This window comes from Ischnura elegans, chromosome 5 (assembly GCF_921293095.1).
Source record: "Ischnura elegans chromosome 5, ioIscEleg1.1, whole genome shotgun sequence".
NCBI classification, from domain to species: domain Eukaryota; kingdom Metazoa; phylum Arthropoda; class Insecta; order Odonata; family Coenagrionidae; genus Ischnura; species Ischnura elegans.
In genome coordinates, this window is record NC_060250.1 from 41,942,093 (window position 1) to 41,963,620 (window position 21,528).

The 21,528-nt window shown below is 37.3% G+C and overlaps 1 protein-coding gene across 7 annotated transcripts in view; it reads right to left on the reverse strand.

Moving 5' to 3' along the window:
• The window catches only part of LOC124158759 (cyclin-dependent kinase 12), a 97,646-nt gene that overhangs the window by 59,599 nt on the left and 16,519 nt on the right, over window positions 1–21,528 (reverse strand). For all 7 annotated transcript variants that reach the window (XR_006864867.1, XM_046534056.1, XM_046534054.1 and 4 more), the window contains exons 4-8: window positions 8,671–8,925; window positions 4,758–4,921; window positions 4,469–4,665; window positions 3,863–4,067; window positions 2,483–2,751 (exon numbers count right to left, since the gene is read on the reverse strand). Coding sequence is in view for 6 of the 7 variants with exons in the window: in XM_046534056.1 (XP_046390012.1) it covers window positions 2,483–2,751; window positions 3,863–4,067; window positions 4,469–4,665; window positions 4,758–4,921; window positions 8,671–8,925 (1,090 nt within the window). In the remaining variant the exon portion in view is untranslated. The remainder of the gene's footprint in view (window positions 1–2,482; window positions 2,752–3,862; window positions 4,068–4,468; window positions 4,666–4,757; window positions 4,922–8,670; window positions 8,926–21,528) is intronic.

The following is a 21,528-nucleotide window of genomic DNA, read 5'->3' on the forward strand; positions in this document are numbered from 1 at the left end:
ATTCACGATCATTGATTCCTTTGGTGCAGTACTGTTATTCAACCACATACAGTAAACTCTTGATTTTACGAAGTCAGTGGGACCGGAAAATTGGCACTTCGTAAAATCGAGTTTCGTAAATTCAAACCTTTTTCATAAGTCATGAAAAAAATGTTCGCTTTTGTTTCTTCCGCTGTTTTTTGTCTTTAGTGGTCTTATTTAAACGTTTTCGGTGGTTATTCTCGGTATAATTCATAGAAAAGGCTTTTTGCTATCGATTTATGATGTGAAAAATCGTTAAATAATTATACCACCATAAAATTCCCATTTCTTGTTCATACTTCAACATCAACGATCGCTTAAGAAATTCCCGACCAGTTTAGAAAACGTAATCAAATAATGAATTGCAATGTTTATTATAAGAATTAACAGTAATAAATTTGTGGTTAGGAGCCAATAGCTACTATTAAGTATGCAAAAGATAGATATTTGTTTCTGACACCCACGGAATTTTAGCGGCAGCCGGCCTAACCGCCATTTATGTCGCCATCTATCGCTCAGTGACGAGAAAAAAAGAAAAACAAGGGTCTTAGCCCGTTTCCAAAATAACCTTCGTAAGTTAAGACCCTTCGAAGTGCTTCGGCGAAAAGTAGTCAAGTAGTCTTCGAAGTATGTTCACAGCAGTGCAAAGGGTTAATTAGGGGTGTACGAAATACTCCGCGCGACCTTCCTGACATGTTAAACTACGAATTATTGTCGATGCTATGTTTACGAACAGGCACGTAAATAGGGGCATAATGTCAGCCGCCATATTTTAACTTAACTCCTACTCCCCCTAAATTCCCACAGTGAGGTTTTTGGCGACCCATTTCTCTCCAAAGTTGCATTATCATTTACAATTTCGCACTTTTGATGGACCACAGTTGGAAGCGCTGATTTTTTAGCTACTTACGCCGGCGTAACTAGTTTTGTTGACAAATTTTTCGCCGTAGTTCGTATAAACGAATGCCATTTGCTCCTAGGGACCGAGCCGAGGTTCGTAAATTCAAAAAATTTCGTATAATCGAAACTTCGTATAATCGAATAGCGCCATGTATTTAGCATAGGCTTTTCACCGGGACCGCAATATCACTTCGTATAATCGAAAACTTCGTAAAATCCTGCTTCGTAAAATCAAGAGTTTACTGTATTATAGAAAATTAGCTAAAAAAGCCATCAAAATCCTCGGTTTATCAGAAAAGTGTAGCATAAATATACGCCTCGAAACTCTTTTGAGGGAGAAGCATGAACAGAAGAAAAAAATGATGAAAATCGCGTTTCAATTCGAGAAAATCGCACTTGAATTGGTGAAAATCACGATTAACACTAAATTCACGTACTTGCAGGAAAACACCAGTATTTGCATAAAAATTTGTGTTATCGCATTAGCGACATTTGCATGTCCCTATCAATCTTCAATATTATTTCTACTGTATAGATACCTTTTTCTCAACTAATACGCAACCAAACTCTACAAATGAGGTACCAAAATGCACCGAATTTATCAGAGAACATGCGACGGCATATCTTACTTCCTAAATATTGCTACTGTTTCCTAAAATTGGTTTTTAAATAATTAAAAAAAAAAACAAAACGGTAAATATTCCTGACGTTAACGGCACACAAACTGATACATTAGTTTATTTGCAACAATATCTCGCATTCTTTAAATAACTTTTATCAAAATGCAGCTGATTCCACATTCAAGTATCCTGTTGATACATCATACGTATGTGTGAGTCATACGTATGAGTCATCATGTGCGTTTAACGGAGGATAGTGTAATTACTTCCAATGTTGTGTTGAAAGAGGTCCTCTGACCTCAATTTGTACATGAACATTACAATTACATTTGTACATAAGACCCTGCCTTTAATTCTACATTTTAAAATTAGAAACGCGCCTATCCCTCTGTGGACCTGCATTGAAAAGAGCGGGGGAAGCCTGCTGGGTGCGGGCGCCGCACGCTCGTATACAATAAATTCAGAAATAATGGCATAAATAAGGCAAAGGTTTTCGAATTTCAGTGTTTCCTCTGAAATTTTCGGAATGATATGTTCCACCACATACAACCCAACACTGTTCAATCTAATACATCACTATTGCTATCATTGCAGCCAAATTACAAATTCCGAAAGGAGTACAACCACATTCATAAATTCCTAAGCATGACAATGGCACTTGTGAGCATAAAACAAACTAAAAAAATCCGGGTTACTATGACAAACTACAACTGATATGGATAAAAAAGATATAAGAAGAGCCCAAATGAGAAGAAGAGATAGAGAGGAAGATAAAAATCCAGACTAGGCCCTTTAAAACAATCTCAACATGGGAAACAATTTATCTTGCATAGAGCTGCTCTTGACATTGTTGTGCAAGGGATATGAAGCTACTTCCTTCGTACCTACATCTCCCTAGTGATATATTTTTTCCATACAGAGGAAAGAACAGGAATACTTACTTTTCTGGATTCACATTTTTCAACCATGAGCTCTTCAATGCATCTTCAGCAGTAATTCGCTTGCTGGGGTCCAGCTCCAGCATTTTATCGAGCAAATCTAATGCTGTGGAAGGCATAAATATGAAATCCTCTCTTATCCTACGCCTGTACGTTTTCTTTGGCTTGACTGTGTGCCACAATGGCAGTTTGATAACACTGGGCCACACAGCAGGAGTAGGGGTGCCACACAGTCTTGAAATCATTTCTAACTGCATTAATTCCACATTTGCCTGTGAAATAAGAATTGTAATTCAGTAATTACATATTATGGACAAATATTATGCAAACTAATGCAGTACATATTTCTAACTAAAGCTAGGTGTGCTGATTAAACTACAAATAAAGTCTATATAAACTATACACAGAGAAAATGTTATGCTCTTTATAGTCTCACACTTACATAATAGGGCAGAAAATTTTAAACAATTATATTCCTATTAGTCACAAGCATTTTACACAGTTTAGAGTTATCACAATAAATTCATTTAAATAACTTGAATGGGGTTACAGGCAACAGGGAAACAACTTAGCACATTCATTGAATTATGTACAGAATGAGATATATGTTCCATCGTTAAGTTTTTGTTAGATTGAAGCATTATGATTCACTGCTCGTAATTAAAACAGTGAAATCATACTCCATTCTATTGATTTTCCTGTGTGCATCAAGAAGTTCTCCATTGAAAAAAGAATCTCTCAAATATCACAGGGTACTTTCATTTTGAGGCAAGTTTACTTAGCTAGAAATGTAAATCAAGCCAAGATTAGAATTTTTCCATTGAACTATCATTAAATAACTTCAAAGGAGAGTTTCCGGATGCCAGCCCCCTCTATGGGTATTAAAAATGTCATTCAATTGCATTCAAATAGGCTAAAACTAAAGGTATCAGGATTGATTGCATGGAAACCAAGGATAACCATACTGGACACACCTACTTAGCAGGAGTTCAAATCCACAAAGTTGGTTAGCTTAATATGCCTAAAACTTTCATCATTTTCATCATTATCTATGTAAATGCAGGAAAATAGATATTGGGTATATACTTATGCATTGCTAGCTACAGTTAATTTAACACTTGGTGGACAAAGCAAAGCTCCAAAACTGCTATTCTCATTAATACGTTCAGGGTGGTAATGGAAAAATTTCTGCTGTCTGGCTTCCATTTAAATTCTATGGTGAAATTACACTACAATCATCATAAGAAAATTTACTAATACTACAATCATCATAAGAATACCACAGGCTTCTACCCTATGCAATTAAAAAAAAACAATTCAAAAATAACCATTACTCCAATGACATGACTACAAGACTTGAGGATTTATAAATGGAAAGCTTACCTGAAACAATGGCTTCTTGCAAAATAATTCACCCAAGATACATCCACAACTCCATACATCAATAGCTGGCCCATATCTTTCTTCTCCAAGCAGAAGCTCAGGTGGGCGATACCAGAGGGTAATCACTTTATTGGTATAAGGCCTTTGTCTATCCTCAGCATTATAAAGTCGAGCCAATCCAAAGTCAGCAAGTTTGACTTCACCCCTACGACAAGCAAGAAGATTTGACCTTTATTACCTTTCCTGTTAAACATGGTAGCTCTCACAAACCAAATGCAATTCAAATTGAGAATTAATACCAGGCTTTGTTTTTGAACAATATATTAGTTCTTATAGATATAGCTTCTTGATCATAGCTCATGAGAAAGAAAGAGTAGCACTTGTGCTGTTAGCATGTGCATGGAGCTACCTTCTTTGCATCAGAGGCCAAAGATTTAATTAAACCTGAAAGACATTTGACAAGGAAACATACAAATTCTGAGAAATGACTTTAGATCCATGTCACTTTTGATAGTAAAAATGTGTGGCACATAAAAAATAAAAATATCTGTCAGTCATGGGTATGATTATAAACAAATACCATCAATCAATCAACAATATACCAACCTATTATTCATAAGTATGTTGCTACACTTGATGTCCCGATGAAGAAAGTTTTTTTTGTGGCAGTAGTTCAGTCCATCTAATAGTTGCTTCATAATGCTTGCATTATGGTGCTCATTGAAATCAACCATACCAGACTCCAACAAACCCATTAAATCGTGGTCCATATATTCAAACACCAGATAGAAAGAGCCCTTGTCCTATGAAAATTAAATTAGAACACATTTAAAACAATGACCATAGCTTGAAGGGTACATTATTAATGAAGGTAATGTATTTACTAATAGCTTACCTTTCGGAAATCCAAAGCATCCTGCTTGTCTGTCACAATTTCCCGTAAATTTACAATATTTTTGTGATTCAACTGCCGTAAAATCTTAATTTCACGGACTGCTGTGATGGGGAAGCCTTCTTTTTCATTCTCCAGTCTTACTTTTTTCAAGGCCACCATATCACCTAATAACGAAAAACCTGATTAATTCAAAACCCAAAATATTTCAAATTAGTTATAAATTTTTAAAGGAGGACCAGTGATTCAATTTTGAACTAATTTCATCTAACTTGAATGACAAATGGGCACTACACAGTGTAGAAAACATAAAATTATCATCATCTCTTAAAATGAGTTTTCTAAATTGCTAATCAGTACCTTACCACCACGTACAGTGAAACCTCGATTTTACATTCCCCCATTTAACATTTTCCCTGATTTTGCACACTTTTTATCATGTCCCAAACAATACAGTCTGTAAACGATGATACTCTATTTTACAATTTCCTCAATTTTGCACTTTTTGTAAGTGGCCCATTCAAAAGTGTAAAATAGAGGTTTCACTGTAGATAAATAATGACCAGAATACCTGAAAATTACTCTGTTCTTCACTCGCAAAAATTTAATTACACCCACACTAATTTAAAATACACCCAAGTACAGGTATGCCATAGCAAGTAATGGTGCCACAATTAGGGTTTTCATTTCATTGTTTAACTCTTCAAAACATAGTTCGAAATAATGAATGAGAGCTTTTTGGCAAGGAAATGAATAAGACAAAGTTTTGAAGATTAACTTCCATTGGAGTATTGCATTGTTATCTGAGCAACAGTTTATGAAGTGGGATTTATGACTGCAAATACATTGGATAGACAGAAGAAAATTAAAAATCAGAATGAAGGAGGATAAAAGAGATTTTGTGAATGGCGACGATAAAGATGGAAGCTGAAACATTTGTGTGACAAAAATTACAAGTGTAATGGTGAAGCAAGAAATTTACATCTTAATAGAGCAAAAATTTGACTTTAAATTTAAACTTGAAGCATGTACGTGGTGGAAGGGCTCCATTTTAATAATGAAAGACACTTTGTTTCTTCTAGAATTTAATAAAAATTTCTATTTTATTACCGGTTTCGGCTATTACACCATTATCAAATTTTTAACACCAGTATTTGATAATGGTGTAATTGCCGAAACCGGTAATAAAATAGAATTTTTTATAAACTTGCGGAAGAAGCAAAGTATCTTTCATTATTTACAAAAACTTAACTTTACCGCACAATTCTAAATCATAATGGCCCCTGTTGATTCTTAACAATGTATGTACTGACGAAATATTCCTCTTTGCTCACCCATCCTTTGAATTAACCAACCACCATGACGGCCATACAATTGCCAAGCCCTCTGATATTTATCCGCCAAGCTACTCCAAATTTTGTGACAAGTAAAAAAATCATACTCCCCAATTCCCCACCTTACATTTTGCTGCATATAATGGAAACAAAACCTTAAAAATGTAGCCGAGGAAGAGACACAGGGTCAAAACCATTGTCGACAGTTTATTTAATTATGTGGAATAGAACCAATTATTATCATTAGTATGAATGATTCTTAATCAATACCTCTTTCACAATATGGGTACTCCAGTGCATATTTCGATAATTGGGCAACAATTTATCATGATTACATCGTAGTACATGAAAACCTATACATCTAGTCTGAAAGCCTAGCACTGAATGGGTGTTTAAGGAGCAAATGAATGCATTACACAGGTGCCACAGCTAGTGGCATAGCCAGGAATTTCATTCAGTGAGGGGGGATATGGGGGGGGGGGCCAAAACCAGGGGTGGAAATTTTTTAATAACAGGGTACTTAGTAGAGAGGGTTTTAAACTAATTTCAACACTTTTCATAATCGAAAAAACTACAAAGAAATCTTTTTCATTTCAATATTTTGTTTTCTTTTATGAAGCAAAGTAATTGCATTCAAACACTCTGGGGGAGGGAAAGGGAGGGGGTTCGGGACCCCCTCACTATGCCACTGGCCACAGCTGCATCAGCCAATCAAGTTAGTTATTGGGGAGTGGTCATGGCCAAGGCAACCATATAGCCTGCCAGCATAGGAATGAACAGCACAACAGCATTGTACAATTGCCTATGTGTAAGTTTTAATTGAATTGCCTCAGCTTTAAAGGCCATAATAGCAAGGGAAATTTCACTCTATTTATTTACATAGTGAGGAAAACACATGTGATAAGCTGCTTGGAATCTGGGATTAGCAGATACACTGGCTAACCAAAAAAACTATTGCTCAACTGAATCACACTACAACTAAGTAAAATCAAGACTGTGGATAAATTGTTCATCCACTATGGTAGCATGGTAGCCAGTTTTTATTTGAGGTGCAGTGTGAGTGCAGGTTAAAATTAATACTATAACAAGGTTCCCATTCAAACTAAATTATAAAATTCACGGTTTTTCCAGGTTTTCACAGTCTAAATGTCACCAAATCCATGGTCTGTAGATAAGACATTTAAGACAGAAATATTGATCACGTAACAATCATCGGCCGCACGTTAATTAAAAATGTAACAAACACAATATAAGCCATAATTTCAAATGCAGAAATGAAAGTACTACCAATTATGACGTCACCTATCGATAGGAAAATTCAGGTGCCAAATGTTATGACAGGGAAAATGGAAGGAACCGGGTGGCAGGGAAGTGAAGAAGTGTCTGATTTTTCGCCAGGGTTAATGAAAACTTTATTGGTTACCGGTCCTCCAATCACAGACTTAAGGTCAATGTGTCGTCATGGCACACGGACCAATAATATCGCTTCGAATACATGTGAGCAGATAAATGCGAGGACAGTATCTGCAAATGACTCGGCCTTGAAACATGATCAAAACATAGACTTTGCTTTTGATCTGTCCATCGTAAATCTACAATCAACTTTGAGAGATTATTAAGGTTATATAATGAAATTCACGGCTATTTCCAAGTTTTTTTTTATGGTAGAAGAAATTCACGGCTTATTCACGGTTTTAAGGTTTTTACGGCTGAGGGGGACACCTGTATGGGGAGTATAATCTACAATGGGAAATTTAGAGATGTGCTATCTATACGTTTTCATGGCAAGTGAATAAATATGATGGTTGGTCTACACTTTTTTATACATAAGATAGTAGCTATTCTCAGAGAATTACAAGATACTACTAAAGAAACTGTGAGAAGCCAAGTTTCTATCCTCCAGCTCGGCAACAGACTATCATCTGCCCAGTATGTTCACACTTGGTAGTTTGCCATGGGCTCTTGAGTCAGACTCAGTTCACTATGAACATGAAAGTAGGTATCTGATTTAGCCAGTAGCCAAATGCAAGTGGGTGAGTATGGACAGTGGCGCAGCCAGGATTTTGAAATGGGAGAGATTACTGGAGATTTCAAGACCCTTCCGGGGTGTATGAATAATACCCCAGTACAAGAGGGGGTCCGGGGATTTTGATGTTGAAAATGTGATTTTTAGGACACAAAAACAATAATTTTTTTGAGCATTCATTAAAATATAGTATTTTTTATTTGTTGAGGCCACCTTTCTCATTTTTGGCACATCTTTTAAAGGCTCAAGGTGGGAGTTGTAATCCGAACACCCCTCCCCCTCTCGTGGCTACGCCACAAAGTATGGAAGCCATTTTGCAGGCTCTAATCCAGACCAAAAAGCTTCTACATGCCAATACGATCTAAGGATGTTAATAATGAAAAAAAAAGATTGCAGAACAGCACCCTACAGATTATTTAACACTTGTTTTGATAGAGAATGACTCCTATACTCAAAAAGCTTAAAATTATGAAGATGCTTATTTCATATTCAAAAGTAATCTGTAAAAATAAAATCACTTAAGCCATTGAGTCAGTAGATTTTGACAATCACTCACCTGATTGTTTATCCCTGGCTTTGTATACCTGACCATATGTGCCTTCACCAATTTGTACAATAACTTCGAACACATCCACACATCTTTCTCCCCAGTCCTTCCCGACAGGACTCACACGATGACTTCGCTTTCGGTTCACTATTTTTGGTCTTTTCACCTTTAACTTAGTTGGTGTTTTCACTTTCTTCTCAATCGCTGGTGGAGGAGTGGTAGCCAAATCTTCATCTGGACTAAGTTCTTCAGTACCAGGCACAACTGTAAAAAATTAAAAATATTATTTCAGAGTTTTAACCTAATACATGTAAAAATATTACATTAATTAGCACAATGGCTTGGACAACTTAAACATGTCAAGAGAGGCAACCTTGAACTTTGACTTTAGTAATTAGAAGTTAGAGAATGACCTGTCACATCTAGATTTGACCTGATACTGATGGTGTGTATTGGCCACTTATCCAATATTTTAAAAGGAAGTATCTACTTAGTCAATATAAAATAATAATTCAAGCATGAGCACCAAAGTACAGTAGACTCTCTTCATTACGAAGTTCACGGGACCGAAAAACCGGAGGTTCGTAATAACGAAGTTCGTATGAACGTTTCTTTTAGGAATCATCGAAAAAAACCGGATGTGATAAACACGATTAAATTACGTGGAAATATATATAAACAGGAAAATTCGTAAGAGTAATCGAGGGTTGATATCCTCCCGAGTACAGTAAGTCCAATTTACAAACTAGATGCATTCCAAGACCTTGTTCCTAAGTTGATAAACCTACGGTCTGGCTGCCGAGAGTCGTCCCATGACAGGCAGAATAGTCTGGGTCGGGGCAGCGTTGCCAGGTAAGAAAGTGAAATGCCTATAAAGGGCTCCGCGAAGAAAGGAGACGGAAAGGACGACGAGCGTGAAGGACCCAGTGGAAGAATCACTTGTTTTGGTGATTCGAAGAAAGGGCACGTTTTAGTGAATCAGGCTTATTTCGCTGCTCTTTATGCATTTGACAACGTTGTATGATTAGGCGATGGTGTGAGGTGCGTTTGGGGGACAGCGATTGGCTGCAAACCGTGCTGGTGAAGGGTTATCCGCACCTCTTATTGTGCCGTCATCAGACAACTCTCGCTGGCCGGACTGTATGCAAGGCATCGAGGAGTACGGTTATCCTGCAGAATGCAACACTTCATAACAATTGTGCGCTAACTCATGATTGTGACGAACTGATCTAGCTGGGCGTGCCATGCAGACGGAGCCGAAAAAAATCGCTCTCCGCTGCAAGGAACAACGGGCAAAATGCTGAATAGTTCCTAGCTTCTCACCGGATTCAATGTTACTTTGTTCAGATTATGCCCACAGTACGATTTCCTCTACGCCGCACCATGTAGCATGGGCCAAATCAAAAGGCACCAAATTCGAAATTTGAAATTTTTGAATGCCGGCATCTCTGAAAGTTCGTAAATCGAATGTGCATATGAAGAGAACTAACTGTGCATCAAATTTACGAGCTGTAACGAGTCTGTCACCATGATTCCCCAGGAATGAAGCTTATTATATGACGTTGCGCGTATGGTGAAGAAAGATCCATAAATGACACAGTACACGAGGAGAACTTAAACGTGGCATGATTATTAAAACTTAGCATAGTGAATATACATCTAAATGCCATTGCTTATGCGTGGAACTTCATAATAAAGTTCACTTTGTAACCGCCGGGACCGGGACGTAAAAACGAAAATTTCGTAATAACGTTTCTTTTCCTATGGCTTGGATAGGCCTTTTCGTCGGGACCAACGATTTGCTTCATAAAAACGAGAACTGTAATAACATTGTTCGTATTAACGAGAGTCTACTATATACAATGCATGCAAGCATACACAAAGAATTTATGTAGTAATCAGGATTTTAATTCTGAAGACTATGACAGATGTATGGAATATCCAGCATGTGGTTTCAACCCTCAATGTGTGCAAGACTTTTTTCGTCAAATTATTCTGAAGAATCGTGTGTATATTAAGAGCTAAGAATTGAATCTTCAGGCTATCTACTACACCTTTGACAACACCTTGCACAACATATTGCAGCAAGAATGAAGAAGAGAATGCTTCAAGCTAAAACAAGAGAGTCCATCTGCTTGTATGTTTCGAATTGTGCTTTGAGTTAAGTTTATCCCAGATGTGAATTTGAACTGAGTATGAACCACACAATACTTTACCTTGAACTAATCACTGATCTAATGGGCAAAAGATTGCAATTACTAAGTGATTCTGAGCAAGAATGCTGGAAAACTTGGATCATCACTAATATCAAGACTGGTGAAAAAGATGTGCTAGGGTGCCCATTATGGACGCAGAACTAGCTAGACTATTGCTCACATTACCTGAAGCGGTCAACTAATCAAGTCATAATATTTATAAAATTTCACAGTAATGAACAATTTTTTCGTTGGAATTTGGTTAGAAGTAACAAGCACTAGTATACCATTCAAACGAGTAGAGGCTCAAGTCACACATGCCAGGCGTTTATTTATACAAAAAAAATTTGCACCGCTTCCTTGCAGCCTTATGGTTCAAACCACAACCTAGTTCAATAATCTGGCCACTATAGTCGATCATATGGCCTTTACCATATATCATAAGGCCATTAACAAGTCAGTCAGTGTCTACATTAGTACGAGCTGAGGGAAGAGAGGTCAGGTCACGGAACTACTTGTTAAAGATGGCAGCTTTTGTTTACATCATGTGATAGTGTCACCATGATTTAGCATTAAGATATTTATTGGGAAAATAAGAAGATTTCATTGATAAGTAGAAGTTAATAGTATTTAATAGTAGTGGACAGCAACTTTGGATCCTTCTGCAACCTTCAAATCACTGCTGTTACATTTTGATCTCATGTTGCCCCTATAATTTATTCAATAAGCTGTAGTTATACCATCAACTAACACAATTTCAGACAAGAATAATCCCAGTGAAGCATATCTCGTGAAACTTCTCTTTGATTTAATTACAATCTTTTTCGTTGTTATCATCACCCAGATTGGGATGCTAAAATTTTCACAAGAAATAGTTTACTAAACAATGGAAGCATTTATCATCTCCATCAAAGGCTAAATTAACTTGGGCTCCAATACAACATTTAACAAAAACATACCCAGAAAAAAAATTAACGTTGAGGTACAGAGCAATGCATGAAGATTTCATGAGACATTGGATGATATCACCTTCCAAGAAAGGTATTCATCAGTGATTTCTACTGCCATTGAAATCAAGACTTCTTTGGTGAAAGTTAATTTCCAGCTAAAGGTATTGCCATTATCCACATAAAATACAGATTGAATCTAAAGGTGTAGATTAAGCTAAGCTTATTAAATAGCCAAGAATCCATATAATTTAACTGATGATCCATTAGGCTTCATTACCTCTATGAGTTGCTTTTTTTGATAGGATAAACTCTCAAGGAAGTGTTTAGATCATCGATTAATATGTCCATCGGCACAATAACTATGACAAGGAAACAAGTTCTCAAAGCTGATCCAAACTAGTTGCCTTTGTAGACAATTTCTAATAACCCAATGAAACAAGCCATTGGCGTGACTTCGAATCATGACAACAATAAACATACATATTTCAAATTATCTTTACCAAAAGTGTATATTGGTCAGTTATCAGGGGCTGCTTAAAACTTAACATGAAGTAATATTTTGAATTCAGGGGGTATGAATAAACTTGGTTTAACTGCAGTCTATAATGTGATAATCAACTCCTAATCATTCATATAAAGCTTGTTTTCTGCATCAAAGCATAAAATTGAGAGAGCTGCAGAATTACATTGTATTATTACAGTAAAACTTCTATCTAGTGAACCTCTTTACATCATAAACCTCCATACATCATACCACCCCAACGGTCCGGTCTGATTTACATGTAAATTTAAAGGCAAACCTCTTTGTAGTGAACCTCTTTATATCATAAAACCTCCACTTATCATACCAAGGAGATACCCCCGAGATGGCCTAACTACCTCCACAAATAGTACCGAGACAACAAGAGGTCATTAATGCAGCCGCGATAACGTTCATGCAATGACATTTTCAGCAATAAATGTTTCATTTTTTTTTTCTTATATACGCTTAAAATGCTGTAATTTTCATGCTGTAATCATTAGTTGTGGCCATTTTGTTCAATATGAGGGCATACCTTACAGTAAATAAGAAAAAAAAATATCCAACAATCCGATTCATTTTAAGAGACTATTTAATTGAGAGAGATCACATCATTTTCTCTCGAATTATGGTAAAAATCATGCAATAGCGCTCGCTTTCTGAAATTATTAAATAATTAATATATGTTCAATGATGCATGCATGTTTGTTAAAACACATAAATATAATGGTTTAAAATACAGTGGTGCCTTTCGTTTCCAAAGAATATGAAAAAATGGTACCTATCACTAAAACCTCTCTATAGTGAACCTCCATACATCAAATTCCCCAAATTTTGGTCCCCTCCATTACGATGTAAAGAGGTTTTACTGTATAACTAAAATACCTGTATAAGCAGAAAGTTGTCCGTCTCAGTACCAACTAATGCAGATAGATAACAAATATTCTGCTTAAGAGGAAGCTATGACTAACTTTATGTTAAATGACAGACATTATGTGCATTCAGGTAATAACTAGTAAGAGGTCCAATAATGCAAGCATAAATAAATTTACTGTACATAGTTGTATGGTTAATAGACCAAGCAAATGGCCAAGAGCAGGACTCATTCCAAGATTGCTAAAACCACAGTTTAATTTCCCTGTGTGCATCAAGAAGTCTTCCATTGAAAGGAAGATCTCTCAAATATCACAGGGTTTTTAATCTTTATTTCAAATAGAATAATAATATGCACTTTATCACAAAATACATTAATTTGTTGGCAAAAAACCTCACATATGAAACAACAAGGAAAGAAGAGGCTATCAGTAAAAGCCAAGGAAGGACTGGAATCACAAAATACACATACAAAATCTTTCTATATTAAATGCACCACGGCATGCAACCCATAGGCTCAGATTTTCATGAAATTTGGTACACATGGTTGGTTTAGATATAAAGAATTACTAGCTTAAATTTCAGCCTTCTATCTTAAGCCGTTCCAAAGCAAGAAAGAGAAACTAGACTGAGATGGGCTGTATTGTTAAAATACATTGCCATTGCGTTTAATTTACCATTGCCACCATTCTAACATTAGCACGTTGATGTAAGTTAACACTTGACACCACAAAGTGAGCAGAGGAGAGGAGTAACCGAGAAGTAGTTGCCCCCCTAGCAAGAGTGCATGAGGTCATTAACTTATCTACTAAATGGTTGAGACCATCCATTTTACACTGAAAATTGCTAGAGAAGTAGGCATTTAATAAAAAAATTAAAGGAAAGGCTCCTGTCATCTTTAGCCTTCCTTCTACGCTGCCGAGACACAAGCACCATACCCAACTGTGTGTGCATAAAACACCATCTGAAGACGCACGCCGCCAAGAAGATTTTTCGCCGAGCCAGCGAAGCCCTTCTGAGAGAGCGGATCCATCACGCACGGCGGAACCTACATCAATGTTCCGTGGAACTTTACAGCACTCACTTGAGGTTGGGTGCCACTCTGTCGGCTGATGGATCAAAGAGAGAGCCAACCAGAGAGAAGCACCCAGTCAGACAGCCAATCACAGTGCAGCTCCCATCCAGCCTACAGTATATAAGCGAGGCAGAAACCAACAGCCGACACCTTCGACCTGAAGACGCTGGCAGGATAGCCAGCGAAACTGTTGTCAACCAACAATCTGACGCGGAAGAAAACCCTGGAGAAATGCAGAGATCAAACCATCGCCGCGGAAACCTACGCTCTAACATTATTCGCCTCTACGGGGAGGAGATTCACAGGGAGATAAGGAAGTTTGAGAAGCTTCGCAAGAAGAAGGAAAGGCTCCTGTCATCTTTAGCCTTCCTTCTACGCTGCCGAGACACAAGCACCATACCCAACTGTGTGTGCATAAAACACCATCTGAAGACGCACGCCGCCAAGAAGATTTTTCGCCGAGCCAGCGAAGCCCTTCTGAGAGAGCGGATCCATCACGCACGGCGGAACCTACATCAATGTTCCGTGGAACTTTACAGCACTCACTTGAGGTTGGGTGCCACTCTGTCGGCTGATGGATCAAAGAGAGAGCCAACCAGAGAGAAGCACCCAGTCAGACAGCCAATCACAGTGCAGCTCCCATCCAGCCTACAGTATATAAGCGAGGCAGAAACCAACAGCCGACACCTTCGACCTGAAGACGCTGGCAGGATAGCCAGCGAAACTGTTGTCAACCAACAATCTGACGCGGAAGAAAACCCTGGAGAAATGCAGAGATCAAACCATCGCCGCGGAAACCTACGCTCTAAAAAAATTAAAATTCATTCTCAATAATAATCAGCAATTTAAAACCATGGGTAAATAAGCCCACTGCTGTACGGACTGCCATACTCTGATACTTAATTATGGATCAACTATTGATGTCTTAAAGGTATTTGGTGGTTAATTAATTGCCTTTAAAATTTATCTTCTCACATAAATGCATTAAAAAGCTAAGGTAAGTCAAAAAGAGGAAGGGAGAGGCAAGCCACATAGCTGAAGCTAAATGCAATCCTCTGTACACCATGTTACCCACAAAGTAACAAATTAAGAGTTTAAAATGACTCCCTTCTTGACCACTAACGTCTTCAATGTCTATTTCAAAATACCTAGTCCATACTGACCCACTAGCAGAGGTCCAATTTTTAGCTTGAGAAAGACAAACGACAAGCGTTTTTAAAGCAGCTAACCATCGCTTTAGTCACCAATGTAGTGATTTCCATTCAGTAAATCACATTCAGGGAATTTTCTATACTGAATTAATCAAAAAATGCACAAAAACGTGAAGCAGAATATCCACAATATGGACATTTAGTGCAAATGTGATGGCAAAATATTCCTTGCGATACTTTGCTTGCAATATTGTCAGCGGTAATGGAGGACAGCTACACAAAACACATTTTGAGTGATAAAAAAATCAAATGTTGGCAAAAATTCTGCCAGTGAAAGTGGAACTTCACAGCTAGCATTTACTCAAAGCTGCTTCAAAAAACCAGGAATAAACATGCCTCTTATGCATTTTCAAAATACAAATCAGAGGTCTTCATCAATGCAAACATTTCACTTCGCATGGGGAATGATCCACAAGTTAAATAATGTTTGAATAAATAGTTGAAGGTTTGTTTTAATAAGGATACATACATTCCCTTTTTTTTATATCAATTAAACACAAGACCTTGTGACTTAAAAAATATACACGGTGCATTCATCCCATACTGCAAGTTTTTTTTGCATAAATTTACCCCAGTTAATGGTATGCAAAACAACACAAGAGCTAGTAGGCCAGTAATTGCATCAAGCTGAAAAATTGCATAGTGTAAAGCTGCTATCTGCAAGGGGTATTCTAGTCCATTGGTTGAAAACATTATATACACATGAGGATTGTGAAATAATTACATAGCACATCATCATAATGATAGTATATCTACTTCTGGGCAGCGGCAAATAGGCATTTGCGCATTCATTCATTCATATCTACTGGAGCCAGACTCTTCAGCCTCCATACATTCAAAGCAAAGTGTAGCATGGAGATTTTTAAGGAAAAATATCATTCCCTGCTCTCTTGGAAACATGAAATTGATTATTTATCTTATTTGTATGCAAAGTTTTTACTGTAATCATTTGGTACACTCAGTTTCTCAGATTACCATGAAGCTTCACTGTTTTTCACAGTTGGAGAGGTTCAGTGGCATTGCTAAACATTCATAAGGGTTATTATTATGCAAGCTTTAACAATTACCAAGCCTGGATATAAGAGTGCCATGAGTGAATTCCTCTCTGGTTTTCCACTGTTTGAGAGTCACAATTACTGAGGATGCTTCAGATATCGATATGATTTCTGAAACCTTGTCAGCATAAATGAGAATCTCAGGTGGGCATTTGAGAAGAATGCACTCAATGCCGACTCACTGAATTGAACAATATATCATCGTGCTACTGTAATAATAACACAGGGAAGAAGTTACTTTCCAAGAGTTCCTAAATTCTATTCTGATTGAATTGCTTGAAATAACTTCGATGTCATTCAAAATATCAAATAGCAGTGAGGAAGGTAGTTCTCTTACATTCTTAAACCCCCGACCCAACATTCATTATTCACTATTTGTTGAGGAGAAAAACAAAAAGCCATTGTAACAATTTCTGCAGCTTATTATAATAGTGGATATTATTTATACACAGCTTGAATAGGGGCTAAATAAATGCATGAAAAATAGAAATATGCTCAGTATTCGTTAATTGTAGCGATGTTAAACTAGAAAGTCTTGGAGATGAATCTTAACAGTCACTTTTAAAAATAAGTGTATCAATGTATCGAAAAATCAATCTAGCACACATTGAAAAGGAAATAAACTCCATAGAAGCGGGCTCCCTCGAGAAGAATTAAGTTTTCTGGCAATCCAATTACCAATGAGGAATCTTGAGGTCGTTGGTAGCTTGACATACTTCAACATCTCATTTTTGCTCAAGCAAATTGGGAATTAGCATTGATTAAGAAACCTAATCCTTGAGAAATAATGCATTAGTAAGTTACTTCCTCTTTTCACTCCTAAATTACTTCCTTCCCGTAAGGCCCTTTTCTGCCTCCAGGGCATATATGTAGTCATGAAACCTCGATGGGCTTAACAACTCTTTTTGACCAGTATGGGAAGAGGACCCTTGCTTGATGCTTGGGAGTGTTTGTTGTTAGCTGTGAAGTCGTGACTCAGCTGCATTGCTAAATTGAAATCAATTCAGGAGTTGAAAAATTTTCACCTCTTAGATTGAAAGATTTTTCTGTTTAGTACTATACAATTGAGATAGTTGATCAGACACAGATATTAATTATCGACTTGATAAAGTACTATGCTATATTTACAATCCTTATCACTGTTCTCATGAAGTATGCACTGAGCATTATTCGTTAATTCAATTAAGCAGAAATTCTTGATAATGAAATGGAGAGTCATTTGAAATCTGAAGTCACTGTCAACCAATACATAGATTTTTCGAAGAAATATAAGAAATGCTGTCTTTGCCAGGGGATATTGTAAAAGCTTCACCAACAAAAAGAGAAAGCCATAGGCTATGGCAGAGGTTCCCAAACTCTTTCTTTCTGAGACCCATTTTAGCCCATATGTTTTGGCCGCGACCCCCTAGAAATAACAATGTGTACATCAAATGATACTTTTTTTTTTTAAAGTACATAAATACAATCTTCACTCGCCCGTTTTGAATAGAGAAACACCTGTACATTCCCAGACCGTATTTTTACCATCAATTCCAGAATTTTGTTGGCTATACAAGGCAAGGCTGAATGGCAAGGTGCAGGTCGGAACTTGCAGTGTGGTGAACAGCGAGGGGTTGAAAGAGCACAGCTGGCTGTATTGCCGATGTTGTTGTCCAAAACTGAGGCGTAGGGGTGGGGAACATCCAGTTTGAGTTGAGCAGTGGCTCGTGCACTTCTTGTTTTTGTTCTCACTCAATCTTGTGTTTTGTTCGCTCACGCATTGTTTGATTTTGTTTTAACTATGGGTAAGTTTTTTAAGTGTGCAGGGCCTTCGACTTCTCAGGATGATCATGAATAGAAGAGGGGAAAGGTGAGAAATTATAGTGAGTTATATTCAGTATGGATTTACGGTGCTCAGAAATCAGCCATAGCACTTTTATTTGCAGCGAGTTGTCATTGGCCGAGAGTATGAGACCTTCCAAGATAATTTGCCATTTAGAAAATAAACCTTCCAGTTTTAAAGATAAGCCAGCAGATTTTTTTGAACGCAAGTTAACTGCTTTAGATTACCAGAAAAAAAGTGGAGCAAAATTGCTTTGCTAGCATCGTATCAAATGGCTTTACAAATAGCAAAGAAAGGAAAATCACACACAATTGCTGAAGAGCTCACTCTACCTGCAGCTCAGGATGGTTTCAAATATGATTAGCCTAGATTCAGCTAAGAAGTTTTCCACCATCCCTCTGTCAAATAATTCAGTGGGAAGGCACATTATCGAGATGGCTCAAGACTTAAAGGATAAGTTGAAAACGAAGTTGCAGGAAAGTGAGTACTTTTCCATTTAAGTTGAAGAGCTTACAGACGTGTCAAGTTTGGTGCAGTTTATGGGCTTTGTTTGCTTTGAGAGTGACGGTAGAGTAGGAGAACACAGTTTATTTTGCAAACCTTTGCCTGACCACGCAACAGGTGAGGAAATGTTTAAAATGTTCACGTCTGCAACCGAATCGCTTCAAATTGACTTGCAAAAGTGTATTTCAATCTGTAGTGCTAGCGCCAAAGAAATGACTGGAGAAGACAGCAGTTTCATGAGACAAATGAAAAATGTCATGCCAAATGCCACCTGGGTTTACTGTTTTCTGCATCGCTAGGCATTAGCTACCAAGGTCATGTCCACTGAGCTAAAAACAGTGTTGAATGAATCTGTAAGTTGGTTAATTTGTAAAAAACTGGCCATTATACTGTCGACTGTTATCACAGTTATGCGAAGAAATGGAGGCGCAGTACAAATGTCCCTTGCTTCACATAGAGGCAAGGTGGCTGTCACATGGGAAGGAGTTTTCTCAAGAGTTCACTTTGAGCTTAAGACATTTCTTCAAGTTGCAAACAAAGACCTCGCTGGTTTTTATAAGTGACAATGAATGCCTGTCAAAACTTGCTTATTTAGAGGACTTATATCATCATCTGAACGATCTCAAAATTTCCTTGCAGGGGAGAGACAAAACCATACTTTATGCACAAGACAAAGTCAATTCGTTTTTACAGAAATTAGCCACTTGGTCAACCAGGTATGAGAGGAATATATTTGAAAACTTTCACCTGACAAATGAGCTCATCATATCCCTTCATCGAAGCGATGAAGATTATCCTGACATTGACAACCTGTCCAAACTGGTTACTACTGACTTGCAAGGTCTACAAGAGCAGGTACTTAGAACATTCCCAAGGATCGACACACCAGTTGGAACTGGGTACTTAGCCCCTTCAACGAGCAAGCTGTGAATAAGGCAGACTTAAACCCACTGATTCATGACAAACTCATTGAGATACCCTGTGACAACACTTTACAACTGTCTTTTAGCTCCTAAGATGTTGACCAGTTCTGGCTACAAAGAAGAGCTGAACATCCAAGCTTAACATCAACAGCTTTGACAATCATCATGCCCTTTGCAACATCATACTTCTGCAAAATTGGATTTTTCACATTGGTCAATATTTAAACCAAGGCAAGAAATCGACTGGACATTGAAGACGATCTCACTGTAGGTGTATCTAAAACTAAGCCAAATTTTAAGAAATTTGTGGATAAAAAACAGGCCCATGTTTCTTGAAGAAGTCTTTTTTCCTCAAAAATGTACAAACCATTAGATATCAAAATTATTAATGATTCAGTTCTCTTTTGTCAAAATCTGTTAAATATAATGGCATTTTGTAAATGTACAAATTTATTCGATTTAAAAATCCTCATGGCCAACTTTCAGTACATAGTTCACTAAATTATTTGTATACATGCATCTAGCGACCCCTCTCCGAACAGCCCACGACCACCCTGGAGGTCATAACCCCCAATCTGGGAACCGCTGGATTATTGCGATGAAGAACAATTAACTTAATATCTCATGCAGCATAAGTATTACTGAGGATTACAAAGTACACTCTCTCGCTATTACAAATTTCACAGGATTGAAAAACCTGAGGTTCATAAAAATGAACTTCGTAAGAACGTTTCTTTGAGGAATCATCACAAAAATACCTTGCCAAAATTTCTCCTCTCCTCTATCTACTGTACTTTAAGTCGCACATCTGAATAGCAGAGTCATGTGTATGATTTATACCATTGAATTGCATACAAATATATAAAAAGAATAAGCATATTTGCTTGATTTTATCAATATAAGGATGCAGCTGATGCTACACGTGGTTGTCATTTCCAAGTGATGAATATGGTGAAGTACAATTAGGAGAAGTTGCGGAACGACGGACACGTATGTAAATAACATCTGAATGGAAGTTGATACGAGAAAATTAAACGGCGAATGGTATAAACATCCTTGAAAGACTGATATGCCACTCTATTGACCTACAATGTAAGTCCATCAGCCTACGATGACCCTGATTGTCATTAATTTCGCCACTTCCTCAACCATTACAAATCATTTGTAAAAAAATTAAATACCATGAAACTTTAACTTAACTGCAGAACAATTGCATCCACCGGGGATAACTCAATGGGAATCAAACTGACAAAGGATGGATATGAAATGACAATAGCTTCTTATCATTTAAACTGAAGTAGGCATTAATGGTGTCTTCTAGATTTTTTTAAACTTTAGACGTAGCACAATGACTATAACTTAGCGTAGTGTGTGCCCACGTCAATACTGTTGCATATCAGTTGAACTTGGTAGTAAAGGTCTTACTTAAACACTGGGTCCAAGACCCATATTCGTAATAACAAAAGTTCGTAATAATGATTCTTTTGAATGACTTTTTTGCCACTGTCTTTTCAGGTCATTTCATCACATATCATGAATTATTGAAGTGTATCATAGACACAAAAGAATAAATAAAAAGTTACTGTTGCATGTCTAAACCAATGGGATGATAGGGTGTACCATGAAGGCTTAGAGAAACACATTGGCACCAACAAATAAATGCATTATGGTACACATATTTATGTTTCTTCCAAAAATTGCTCGATCCCATGAAATAGTTATGCAGAAGGCTCAGCTTG